Consider the following 14,737-nt stretch of genomic DNA (forward strand, 5'->3'; position numbering starts at 1 on the left):
TATATCATGGCACACTGCACAGTCACTGCCAGTGATGAAAATTAAAAATTGAATGCACAAAATTCTGATTTGAAAACTTGTACAAAAAATCAATTCCTTACCCCTCTCTTTACACAGTGTGTGTTTAATTGGTGTCTATAAATATATACAATATCGGTCCCCTACCCTGTTCTTTGGCTTTGACCAGTTTATTGTGTTTCTCTAGATGCTTCCCAAGACTTGACCACTGCTGGTCAGCCTGTTCTTTTGTGAGTATAATTTCTGTTTTTCCCGTGTCCTTGTTTACTCTGACTGTGAAATACACAAGAAATCATGAATACCTGGCTACAGTGAATATTGCTGATGTTTAGCAGGAAACAAAGCAAAAAGAATTCAAACTAAGCAAAAGTCAAATGAACACCACCAAGTACCTGTATTTACAAACACTGATGAAGAATAGGATCATGACCTTTGACTTTTGAAATTAATACTTTCCTATAACCTCTTTATTTCTCCAGAAAGTATGGGTTAGAGCACTTAAACATGATCTTTCTACCATATCCAAATCAATATCATATTTGACCTTGATTTCCTCCACCCCCAAATCAACACATTTTCTCCTCCATAAAATCTTTAACAAGACTGAAGTGGGGAGTATATAATATTGTTTCATCATGACTTGAAATATTTTACATAGCTGTTATGACATAGCCTATCTCTCTCTCTCTCTCTCTCTCTCTCTCTCTCTCTCTCTCTCTCTCTCAAAAATCTACACAATGTATTGATTCTTTCTCCAACATAATAGAAACTACACGATTCTGCTGGGCAGAGTAAAGAGGAACACTGATCTGTGTTGGAGGATGACAAATCTTACAGCTTCATTACAGTTACGTTGGTGGAACAATTCCTTCCGATCGGAAGGTACCTTACTCAATAATACATACCTTCATAGCTTAATGATACTGCTTCAGCAAGCTCTACAAAAACAAAACAAATAATGGGAAATGAAATAAAATCAATACACTGCAGAATCAGATCAGGGACCCTACTACCCTCCAGCTATATATGGTCACATGATAATTAAATATCAAAAGACTGAATGGGATCTTTATGCTAAGCTAATGGTGGTGTATTTTATCGTCGGAAAGAGAATGTACATTAACAGCTTCTATTCACTCCAGTCCTCTAGGTGAACTGTAAATGTACCGATGTCAGCAATAATCTTGCACTTTTTGCACTAGTTATGCTTCGCTAATTTATGTACCCTGCTAGTATCAGACTTAATTGGCATATACAAGTACTCGTCACCAGGGACATACACAAAATTGGGGGTGGGGGGGGGGGGTGGGGGTGGGGGGGGGGGGTGTTAATGGGCAAGCAAAGTGGTGTCAGTGTCCTAATTAATTTATAATTGTGCCACTTAATTCTAATTAGTCTACATTAACTCTGTTAACAGTAGAACTGAACATTTCTACAAATAATCAATCAAAAACCTACAACACTATCACCCATTTTCCTAACTTTCACATGGAAATATGATTTTCCTCACTTTCACATGGAAATATGACTTTCCTAGACTTTGAATCTTTCCTCATCCCGATGAATTCAATTTTGCAATAGAAGACTAGTATAAGCCTGTTTTAGGCCTAAACCTTTTCATAAATATAAATCATATTTGAATCAAGAGTTATGGAACTTATCGGAATGACACTCCCACCTCAATACGTAATAGTTTAGGTATTGGTATAAAGAAAGCATGGAACAAAACTACAGGCAATGCCTCCCCAGTGCACAACATCCAAAACTAAATACATCCACCATTACTGTTCATGAGAAATATTTCATGATTTTTCAACGTACCTATGTGTAAGTAGTAAATATTATCTTCTATGTACAGGGTGGCTAGAAATTTGTTCTCCAGATTGTCTATAACAACGAAATCTGATTTCATGGACCTCCATTTCGTGTACACCACCATTGTGACTGTAGAGCTAGTTTGGAACCAATCAAATCTGTACACAAAAAATACAAATTTACAGTACATTATAAATAGGGTTTCTTTAACAATGCAAAAATCTCTTATTTTCCCATGAAGTTAAACTCTTAAGGTAGCTCACTACACTAAAGCTTATACTCTTTATGACACTATGTCACAAGATGGCGATTTAAATGTTTTGTGAAATTATTTGTATCGATCGATTCCTTTGTCTATCGTCGTAGCTCAGTGGTTAAAGCATTGGGCTGGTGGACCGCAGATCTCGAGTTCAAATCCGCTAGAGTCTTTTGTTCATGTGTTGAAATAATTTCTTGGAAATCATGTTTTTATCGAAATTTGCACATTTTCTGCCTTTTTGGCATATATGCTTATTATATATCATCATATCTTTTATGATTAAATCATTTAATAACTTTTAAAGTGATGACTTAACAACAATGCTGATTGGTGAAAAAATTCGTTTGATTTCTCAGTCAAAATTTCGTTCGGAGTTCATCTGCACTAAGCACACGGGATTACTTTTCTATGGAATGCGTCTTCCCCGATCTAATTTTAGCGCTATTTATAGAACGGGATTTTCTACACAAACATTTTATATAACGACATGCATTCGTTTGATTTTTGTTTTTCATTGTTATCAAAAATAAGCACAACTAAAGATATGAATAAAATACAAATTAATTTAAAGAAACAACATACATAAGCGATGACGTGGCAAAATAGTCAACTTGAGGACGTAGACCCCTTACTGGTAGAAGTAGACAGATTACACGAGTTCCCGGTATGAATCGTCTGCTTTACGAGATCAATAACATGACGGAGCAAGTGGCGACTTCTGATCTGGTAAATATTAATGAAATTGAACTGCGTTATATGGGGCTCAGTCAACGAGTGTGTTTTACATGTAGATGAAGAGGTGTTGAACTTTTTACTCGATATTGAAATGGAGCCAAGTTGCATTCCACCGTTCCAACGACACAACCAGTGTTCAACATCTCCTCTAACACAATGCAGCATAAATCCAGTCACCACTTGTTATCCTCCTTTATATTTAATTCAGCTTTTAACCATTGCATCTTTAATTTGGTGTATAATCCATTTAAATCTGCACAGTAATGCCTGTGTCACATTACTAGCGGGTACCGGGCGAAGTATAGGTATCGGTGGGGGACCTGTCAAGATCTAACACCGTAGGGACACATTTCCAAGTCTGCCGGGTGATTAGCTCTCCTCATATACCGCCCGCACCTCGGGCGGGACAAGGAAGGCAGCCGTATGTTTACCGGGCGGGGAGCGTATGGAATGATGGTGTTGGTGGCCGCCCGATATCCGTAAGGTTATCGGTAGGTAACCAGGAGGGGTACGTCCGGTACCCATACAGACATCGTACGGACTAGGTACCCCCGTGCGGTCACCGCTCGGACACCTGAGGGGTATCGGATGAAGCCCAGACGATGTCCGTTCTGAGAACATCCGGGTATCGTTCGGTGACCTTTGCCTTTTCATGCGTGTTAAGTGCAATTAAGGCAATTGCAAACTGGTGTATAAATACCTATCGTCATCGTCATCATCTCCAACATCATCATCGACGCTGTTGCCATCAACATCGACATGGCCAATCCTCCGAGGCATCTGAGACTGCCGTTCCTACGTCTACAACTCGCTGAAGCACGTGAGCGTTATCTTACGATGGGGTTGACATCGCCAGGATTTAACTCCGCGCTAAAAGCTGCCGGTGGGGTATACGGGCCCTGAATGGCGTGTTCTCACCGCATGGTCCCCGGCCGGACACTTTTCAGATTTTGGCATTCTCAGGCCGCTCAGAACCCGCTACCTAGTCGGATACCTAATCGCAGTGTAATGTGACACAGGTATAACTGTTCCTGACCTGAACGCACAGCCATGCATGCCGTTTGTTGTTGTTTTCATTCTTACATATATATGTATTACTACGCGCCATTTCAAAAACATTGATTCAAGTTTTTTGAGGGGAGAAACTATTTTGTTTTTCTATCTTAAAAACATAATTAAATGATAAGAAATAAAACTTATAATTCTTTGTTTGATGCATGTATCAAACGAAACATTGGACGGAAAACTTTTTCATCAATGCGCTACGCGCATTGATGAAGTTTTCCGTCCAATGTTTCGTTTGATACATGCATCAAACAAAGAATTATAAGTTTCATTTCTTAAATCAATTCGTACTGATTTCAGAAACTATTTCAGGGTGTAGTGAGCCACCTTAATTCAAAATAATAAAACCATGTAAATATCCTGCTGGTTTATAACTTCAGTTATACGTATGTCATTGAATTTTAAAAGCAAATGTTATACATGGCATACATGTCATGGTGTTTATATTGGTTGAGTTAATTTTGTCAATAGTCTGCAAGTACTACCAGAGGCAAATTTCTTACAATACAGTCATACATACTTTGGAACAGTAGGTACTTCTAATACTTTCAATGATGGTGGCGGCATAGGCCCTATAAAAATAATGAAATTTCCATGTAAAACACAGGACAAGAAATGAAAATTACATCGCATATATGCCTTAATTATTTTTTCCATAAACACCAGAATAATTACTGTAAAACCATTTGTTTTCATGAAGATTAAATTTTTGTGGTGTAGAATTACTCATGAATTGAAATCCTTAAATAGCAAGAGAAACTAAACATCATCTCTTCTGCCATGAAATCAAGTAACCACTTTTAAACCTTGAAAATTTGGTCCCATGAAAACATTAAGCGATTTCACAATATATCTATATGCATCTGACTGAATAATAGAATTACTCATTTATGATAACCTTACAAATCCAGACCATGATTTCAGCTGAAATGCAATGACTGATCTCTAGACTCAGAGAATTTTAAGAATTTAAAAAAAAAAAATAACTTCAGGGTTGCATTCAAGATCCTAGTAGTTAAAACTGTTTGTTTGTAGAGACCTGACTGCTAAATTAGCAGTAAGACTCATTAAATGTCACATTCTGAGGAGAGAGATTATTCATCCTATAAACCTATTCAAGAAATTGCAGTAAATGAAGAAAACAAAATAGATTATGCGAGCAAGAGGTGTTCACAAGGCTGCTATCTTTGATTTGGTACCTTGCATCAGAATTAACTTTCTCAACTTGAGGACTATAGGGTTGACATGTGCAAAGCCCTATGAAGCTACTGTAATCTTCAACACAGACTCAATTTCTGATAGGCATGTATAATCCATTGACAAAAATGTTGTGGTTGTACTGTGACATTATTTGATACCCAAATAAAATTTCAACAATCAAAACCCCAGCATGCTTACCATTCCTTGATTCTGTGGTTAGAGTTTTTCCAAGAGATTCTGTAAAAAAAAATAAAACCAAAATTTGAAAATTATACAGGTTAAAAAAATATATCACAATTGTCCCAGATGCAGTGGAATCACCTCCTTGAGGTAAATTTTTGTGGGTTGCCAACATTTTACAGTATAGTGCACAGGCACTTGTTTCATACATGCCCCCCCCCCCCTCCTTAATGATGGTATTATTAAGGAGGGGGGACCAATGTATGAAACAAGTGCCTGTGGTATTATTAAGGAGGGGGGCCCATGTATGAAACAAGTGCCTGTGGTATATAATACTGGGATGAACTTTCGTGGATGATGATATGGTTTCTGTACAGAGAAACATCATGTATTTGACTGTGGTTTGACGATTGTGGAAAACTGAGTTCCCATAAAATGTGATGATTCCGCACTACATTGATAAACACCTGAGTCAACATTGGCATCTAGTGAAAAATGTTCGTAACTGCTTTTACATTTAAGAAATCACAAACAATTTAAAGTAAACAATGGCTTCATGACTACAATATTTTACATTTCTAATGTTTTTGCTTTTGCTATCTTTACAAATTGTAATGACAGCCATTTCCTCATGAATGTGTTGCAGTTGTGAACAATGCACATACGAATCTCGATAAAAAGAGTACATCCATTTCAACGGCTGAAATTTCCAATAGGAATGAAAGTAGACTGTAAATATAAGAAATAAATTTCATTTTTGAAAATACATGAGTGTATGAACTGCAGCGCTTCACGGCGACATAAATTTCCTGAAGCACTCACACGCTCCCTGAAGTATGCCAGTGTGAAGCACCGCAGTTCTTACCCTCCTGCATTTTCAAAAACGATATTTATTTCTTAAATGGTCTACCAGTACATCAGTATTTTCATATAAATTCAAATACAAATGTAACTAATGGCCTTAGGTTTTTCCACAAAAACAGAATTATCACATTTATGATAACTCTGTAAATAGCCATGATATTTACCATGGTGAAAGCCAAAGGGCTAAAAAATGCATCAGGTAACACTAAAAATAGTCAATATTCAATTAGTAATCAGGGTATGGTTAACCAAAGCACACATTCATATTACACATATATACTTTAAAAACATGTGATGATACATAACAAGATAAGAGGCTATTTATCAATTTTCTCTTCCAAACAAAATACTTAGAGACCTTGAAACTTGTGATTTTAACCAATGGCCATGCCATGCAAAATTTTCTGATCATGAAACATATTGATGCACAACTACAAAAACGCTTGAGGCAAATCAAGCAGTTTACACCTTCACCATAATGCCATCGACACAGAGAGAGAGCGACTGTTTACCATATATTTGCCGAAAAATCTTAATAAATACATTAAAAACTATACACAGGGATGTTCAATAACTAATCCAAGTTAAGTATGCGGTCACCTATACAGTAGATTTGTTGTAATTGTAAATCAAAAAAAAAATGTAGTCCCCTTACTTCAAATTATATTTTTAATCAATTTGTGCATTTTAATTAAGGGAAAACATTTTTCAATGCTACATCACAATATTAGATCTATTATCACAAGACCATTGGCTACCTTATACGAGCTGGTGACCTTCACCTTTGAATCTCTAACGTGATAGAGTTTATCTTTTTGTGACAGAGATTCTTCAAGAGAAATTTCATTGCTGAATCTCAAATAGTTTATGAAAATACCATCTGCAAATCATTTCTTACCAAATATGTCCCCACTAACCTTGACCATTTGACCTAAAGACAATAGGGATTTTTCTTCAGTCATGTGAATTTTCATTGCAAAAGCTACAATAATATTTGACAGGAAAGAACATGTATGTAACTTAAGGACCATGACCTTTGACTTAAGACCTTTGACTTAAAACTTAATATAGATCAACTCAGCAAGTTTTTTCTTGATCTAGTAGAGAAACAACATTGACCTTTCACCTCAGAAACAAGAGAGACTCCACATAATTTATTCTCAAAACTGATATAACATTCAAGATAACATTTAGAAACCAATGTTTTACACACATGCAGATAAAAAATGAACAGATCCAAATTAATATCCTTGTATTTGCTGCTGTGGGAGACACAGAAAAAAAAGATTTCTTAGTTTTATGATCAATTTTTGTGAATTAAGCCCAAGCAGTTTAGCAGTAAATCATGGGACAACCCATACACTCAAACAGCGACATATCACACATAAAAACCAACAATTGTTGAAATATTAAATGGTATAATCATAAATTTTGCATTAACATTACTCTTCAATCACCTTATGATGAATACAACTGTTGTGGCTGTAAGCTCCTTCATGGAACATCCTTTCAAACAACTATAAGTAATAGATTACTCATACCAAATTAAAGTGGGTAAATTCTTCTGATAAGTCAGTGACCATGAAGTGATACCAAAAAAAAAAAGAAAATTCCGAAAGTCTACGAAATCATTTAATTGTACAGCGCATAATACAATGAAATATTACAGCGTGTACAATGATGGTGGTACTTATCTCCTAAAAGCACACTAAGACTGTGAATTTATGACCCCCATTTAAGGTTATATTGGGTCTGTGTTTTAAAAAGGAGAAATATATTAAGCAAGTTTTCTCCGAAATATGAAAGGCTTGAAGAAAATTTTGGAACGTATATTTTTCTATTATTTATACATGTATGACAATTTACAAAATTGGAGAGAAAAGTGGGGTCTATGTGCTTATTAATGTGCCAGACGGCATCAAAGAAGGTCTTGCACATCTCGATCATGTTAATTTCCCAAAGGGTGTTGCGTGAAAGATCGATAAAATAAAGTTATTCAGATATATAAGAAAACCAATTGAAACTTATGTCTTGATAAATTTTTGAAAATAAGTTTAAAAGACGGGTATTGACAAGAATTAGTCAAAAATTATTTCAATTTCAATCAAGCAATAAGCAATTTACAAAATTTTAGCATTAAAATACAGGGGTATATTCCCAAATTTCAGAAAAACTGCCTCTGTGAAACAAAAAATGCAAGCATTAAAAACTCAGCCACAATTACATGGCAACTATCAAAACAATCTGAAGATAACAAACAGTGATCAATCTCATGAATACTATAAAAATCTGAAATTGAGAGTAGGGCAAACATGGACCCCTGGAAATATCAGAGGTGGGATCAGGTGCCTAGTAGTATACTATCAAAACTGTATAAAGTCAGCCATTTAGAAACCTTCATGGGTTTTTTTTTTAAATCAAAGCTTATTTTTTCCTGCATTAGTCCTTCACTATAGTTCATTCTGTTATTGTTCACATTTTAGATAATATCTCAATGCATTAGATAATATCCCATTGTATTATTTAATAAGTAGCTTTTATCTTTACAGAAATAAGAAATACCCATATGTAGAATATATTTTACTATAAAGATGAGCTATTTCAATTTTTAATGAATATTGTTTTTAAAAAGTAACATATGAATGTGTGAAAAATGAATTAAATAAAATGTACAACAAAAAGAAAGTAAATACTACAAACTCATTGTCTGATTGAATGTGTGAAAAAATGAATTAAATAAAGTGTACAACAAAAAGAAAGTAAATACTACAAACTCATTGCCTGATTGAATGTGTGAAAAAATGAATTAACTAAAGTGTACAACAAAAAGAAAGTAAATACTACAAACTCATTGCCTGATTGAATGTGTGAAAAATGAATTAAATAAAGTGTACAACAAAAAGAAAGTAAATACTACAAACTCATTGCCTGATTGAATGTGTGAAAAAATGAATTAAATAAAGTGTAAAACAAAAAGAAAGTAAATACTACAAACTCATTGCCTGATGGGGAAAAACCCATGAAGTTAAACTGTCTCTTTTAGTGTGAAGGTAAATAATACGAGTTAATGGATTCCATATACTGAAAATTATTATTGTTATTCATCAAAATCGTGATTAAATATATACAATACCGTAATTCAATCCTATAGATTAATCAAATGAGGAGGATGGCTTTGAATATATATAATTAAGTTTAGTATTTTATGAATGTAGGCCCGCAGTAAATCAAGGTCGTCTTTCTAAAACCATAACATATAATCACTGGCCTCCTGGCAGACAATAATGAAATTCAACAACAAAATCACAGCTATTGTCTTGTAAGCAATCATCTACCTATATGACAGCCATTGTCTGTACTAAATTAAATGTAGGATGAAGCAAAAAGTGCATGGCATCAGGCTTAGCTATGCTAATTCTTGTCCTTAAGCTTTTCACATAAAATATGCCAACGAGCCCTGAAAACACTGCTGATGTAAGCTGTACACGACACACTGCAGGAATATCATAGGTCACATGACATAGGTCACATGACAGCAAAACACTTACTGTGCAAAACTGGGGTTGTTCCACCAGACTCCGAGGTCCTTAACAGGGAAACTGTATCACAAATTATAGCTTACACTCAGTTTGTATAATCATAAAGCAGATCGTGTACAACCTAACCTTTCTCTTCTTATTTCACTATCAAAGAACTGAAAGTACTATAAACAAAGCAAGTTTTACCTGCATTATATTGACAAAAATACACATTGAATATTTGTTGTCATGAAACTAACTGTTTCTTCACCTGTAAAACATTGCTTTTGTCATTTGATATAAAAAAAACTATGTTCAAGCTTATAAAAAAACACCATCTGAATGATAAGAACCTGTAAAAACATTGACATAGACCCTGCTTATGTATCTGTTTATCATTGCTGAATCTAAATTTACCAGAAATTGTATGCTAATATAAATAATACAATTTTCACTATCAGAATTCAGACAGCAGAGTGTAGATCTCCCAATGATGAATACACCAGCCAGCCAGCCAGCCAGCCAGCCAGCCATGAAGATTAAGCTATCAATAACTCAGAAACTACACCAACAACTGGCGGGTGGAGACAGGTCCATGTTAAATATTTATCACCAATTCAAAAATTCATCAGCTACATTTCTACACAATCAATGGATTCTGCCTCGCATGGAAAATTGTCTTTTTCTTGACTGAAAAATCTACTATCAACCAAAGAAAAAAAAAATCCAAATGGTTTCAAAAGAAGTGATCAATAACCCCATTGCAGTTGTCAAATCCTTTCTGGATAATATCTTTTTGGGGTTAATAGGCGGGCAAGTGGTTAATCAATGATCAATAATTAGGTTATTGCCTATGAACACCAAGAAATGCACATATTGACATAGAGAAGTATATGTCATGTGAAAGACACTATATGGCACATCAAAATGTTTACAAAATATAAAGCTTTGACAGGTACATACCCACAAGTATTCCAACTTGAATTTGGGGTATTTAAAGGGGCTTTTTTGAAAGTTTGCTAATTAATTCTTATATCATAATTTTAATATATCACGGCATTCTTTGAAGAATAAGTCGTCCCCGTGAATGGTATACTGCACGGAGTATGATTTACCCAATGTCTTAATAATCTTCACTGCTGAGAGGGCGTGCCCAATTTCCATTATCTAATAATGCTTTGTATAATTGAAATTTGTCTGTGGTTTGGGGAAAATGGTCAGAAATGTGAAAAGTTGTTGGACGAATGACAGATAGACATGGCATGATCAGAAACCCTCACAGAAATTCCTATTCTGGCAGCTAAGGTAAAATTCAGTCTTCATCTGTACAATTTCAACAAGATACTCCTGTTGAAATATTTCACAATTTGTAATTATTTTTCATGGATTTCCTGCCAGGAGTTCTTACTCGGAGCTTTCAAAAGCCCACTTAAGTACAACAGTTGGTCAAAACAACAGCTAATGATTTGTACACCCACCACGTCTATGAGCTGGTGGTGTGGACTTCAGCTTCCCTACAAAGCACTTCTCAAGCATGGACTCATAATTCACCCATTTATGAACCTGAAAATATCAATAAAACCAAAGTAATCTACTTGAATTTTATCTCATTTTATCAAATGTGATTATAGAATGTACCTAGAGTTCTATAATTTCATTTCATTTTGTATATTAGAATCTTATTTAGGACAGTCAACTCCAACAAAAATATAAAATTATTAAATGCTATTACGGAGGTATATGCTACACCAGAGAAATTTGATGTGGATGAAAAGTAGATAATATGTACAACAACATTTTGAAATTGAAAACTTTCAACTTTATTTAGTCAATAAATGCAGTTTTAATAGAGAGCAATCTGAAAACAATTAAAATGAATAGACAAATATTGCTGATATTTATACATGTATGTCCATCCACGTTTTGAAAGGAAGTCAGCCATTGTGACAATGTAGAGTATCTCCTTAATCCAAAATATCATAAAAAATGATCAACCTTTCATGAAATATCATTGGTTGAATATTGTGAAACCCAATAAATTCCTGATGTGACATCATTTTATCGAGTGTCAAAAGAATCAACCAACAGTTTTGTAATATCATTTCATTTTATAATCTCATGTCAGGGTCGTCAGCTTAAACAAAAAGGCATTTGTAAATGCTATTAATTGAAAATGTCATATAAAATGATTAATTCTTCATATCATTGGTCAAACAATGTGAAACCCGATAAATCCCTTAAATGCGTAAAATAATTTTTGGTACTATGCTTCCTGTTAAGAGATTTAAATTAATCCTACTTTGATCATAGATACTAGTATTAGATTTTTATATTCATTATGCTGCGATTTCATGTTCTACCTGGGGGTTTATTTGTAACAAGGGCATAACCAATGACCTCTTTTTTAAAGAAAAAAATGAAACTGTTGATAAAATAATTTTTTCCCATTTTCACTAATAGAATGTCTGATAAGAAAACAAACTCAATCAAAATTCACACGGAATCAATCTTGAATCAAGTTATCAAGTGAAAGTGGCAACTTTAATCTTAATAGTAAATGAAATCCCACTGGAATTGAGTTTTCAAATCTTGCATTTATAGACTCAGAGGAAGAATTTCAAGAATCTTGTTTGACAGACATGATAAACATATACTATCGTTAGTACCCCCCTTTTGTATGTGCGTGCACATGTGTGCATGCATGCATGTGTGTGTGTAGTAATCTACTCTTTATAAATTCATTGCAAAGCCATTGATAAATGTGTAAAGTGTGAAGGAATAAATCAAAACATTTCTAACAAAATATTCTTGGATTTCACAGAACTGAGGAAACAGTTGATACCAGTGCTAAACAGTGATTTTTTTCCCTGCATCAGAATTAATTGTAATAAAATATCAAACCTCATCAAATAACTGAGTTCCATCAATCCCTGCCCCCCTCATCAGCTCTTCCTCACCCCCAGGGTGATACTCCATGTAGGGGGTTATGTTGTATACTTTTCCTGAAAAAAAAATTTATACATGTATAAGAAATGAACAATTAGAGCACACAGCACCAATGCAATATCAACAGACCTTCCTTACTGTACAGTACTCTTTTGCATAGAATCATAAATCATTTTCAACTTTATTCCAGCGGTTATAATTCCACGTATTTCAACATTTTTTACTTCATCTGAAGGGTTATGATTCCACGTATTTTGACATTTCCGACTCTGATTGACACTTTGACACTGTCAAGACATACACCTCTTAGGGTGCAATAACAAGTTCCGATTTGGTCAAGTGTATTAATTTTGTGGCACCCTGCATTATGTTAATTGAATGGTATAATGTATCCTTTAATTCATTAATGCTGTGGTACTGTGCATATGATTTTAGTATATAATACCACATACAAGTAAGACTTGAATGTGAGGCAGACATATATTCACTGTACAAATCTAAGTTGATAAAGGATTTAGATACAAATACAGATAGTGCACCTATAACAGTTTTTCTTTACGAGACAAACAGTATGGAGTTATATTTAATATGTACATAGCATGCATATTTTCTAGTTTACACCCTTCAAACATCAAGAAGGTAATTACGAAATTAGTGAAGTTCAACATGAAAGATAAGCTTGTTTGCTTGCGCCATAAATTTTCTTGTAAAGCAAACAAATGCATTACAGCCATTTATTATTCTCTCAAATTTAACCGCTGCTGACATCAAAGTTTAATGTGCACCAAGTAAATAATAACTTCAAATGCTCTTGAGAATAAAATGAAGGGTACGAAAAAGATCTTTAATTAATATAACAACAGGCCCTGTGTTCTTTAGTGCATTAAAACCCTTTCTAATGTCTTTTGCAAACATCTAAATCTGGATGCATCACCAGTCGCACATAATCGATGTTTTCTATGACGTTATTAGAAAATCTATCAATAAAAAGATTGCTTAGATATTTTCTTTGTATAATTATTATCCCTGATCACGTTGATCTTTGTATAATCATTATTCCTGATCATGTTGATCTTTGTATAATTATTATCCCTGATCATGTTGATCTTTGTATAATTATTATCCCTGATCACATTGATCTTTGTATAATTATTATCCCTGATCACGTTGATCTTTGTATAATTATTATCCCTGATCATGTTGATCTTTGTATAATTATTATCCCTGATCATGTTGATATTTGTATAATTATTATCCCTGATCATGTTGATCTTTGTATAATTATCATCCCTGATCACGTTGATCTTTGTATAATTATTATCCTGATCATGTTGATCTTTGTATAATTATTATCCTGATCACGTTGATCTTAATTTGTATAATTATTATCCCTGATCATGTTGATCTTTGTATAATTATTATCCCTGATCACGTTGATCTTTGTATAATCATTATCCCTGATCACGTTGATCTTAGTATAATTATTATCCCTGATCACGTTGATCTTTGAAGGAGAAGCTTCCGTGTCAAAATGGAGGCAAAATAAATAGGTTTTTTAAAATGGAAGTTCAACTTCACATACGCCTAGAGACAGAGAACACTGAAATTACATCATGGCTAATTTACACTAAATAATGCACGAGAGAAATTTTTGTGAAAATATTCTCCTACATGCATCAGTTGTTTTGTATTGTATTTCAATTAGCATTAACAGCACCATAACGACAATTCTTCTAATAATGACTATAAACGAGTGCCAAGACAAATTAAATAACGCGCATTAGTGAAATTTGAAATTTGTCTGCACGTCCATTTGTACAATAGACAGCAACAAATGAGTCAATTATGCTTACAATATCACTTGTAGATAAATGCACTATTTTTTCTTATTTCAAAACTTCCCCAGTACTCACATGCTTAACTAACAAAACAGCATAGGTGTTCAATACATGACTTATTAACCCCGTCCTCTGACTGCACTCAAACCCTGCATGGGACCATCAAATTTAACCAAGATCATTTCTAATTTCATTAATCACTTTTCTACAATATGCTTCTTTTATAAAAGTGAGACACAGAGCTATCAAAAGTGAATTCATCTCAAGTTTTCTGGCTCCGGGGCCAGATCTTTAATTAA

The 14,737-nt window shown here is 34.2% G+C and overlaps 1 protein-coding gene across 5 annotated transcripts in view; it reads right to left on the reverse strand.

The window, feature by feature from the left end:
• Positions 1-14,737, reverse strand: part of LOC125675042 (cytochrome b5 reductase 4-like) — a 49,052-nt gene that overhangs the window by 9,922 nt on the left and 24,393 nt on the right. For 3 of the 5 annotated variants that reach the window (XM_056160478.1, XM_056160474.1, XM_056160473.1), the window contains 8 exons: positions 12,556-12,656; positions 11,133-11,217; positions 9,685-9,735; positions 5,291-5,329; positions 4,413-4,464; positions 1,840-1,991; positions 924-956; positions 166-291 (listed from right to left, as the gene is read on the reverse strand). In XM_056160478.1, the coding sequence (XP_056016453.1) occupies positions 166-291; positions 924-956; positions 1,840-1,991; positions 4,413-4,464; positions 5,291-5,329; positions 9,685-9,735; positions 11,133-11,217; positions 12,556-12,656 (639 nt within the window). The remainder of the gene's footprint in view (positions 1-165; positions 292-923; positions 957-1,839; positions 1,992-4,412; positions 4,465-5,290; positions 5,330-9,684; positions 9,736-11,132; positions 11,218-12,555; positions 12,657-14,737) is intronic. The other 2 variants (XM_056160477.1, XM_056160475.1) reach the window with 1 other exon arrangement.

This window comes from Ostrea edulis, chromosome 3, assembly GCF_947568905.1.
Source record: "Ostrea edulis chromosome 3, xbOstEdul1.1, whole genome shotgun sequence".
In the NCBI taxonomy this organism is placed as follows: domain Eukaryota; kingdom Metazoa; phylum Mollusca; class Bivalvia; order Ostreida; family Ostreidae; genus Ostrea; species Ostrea edulis.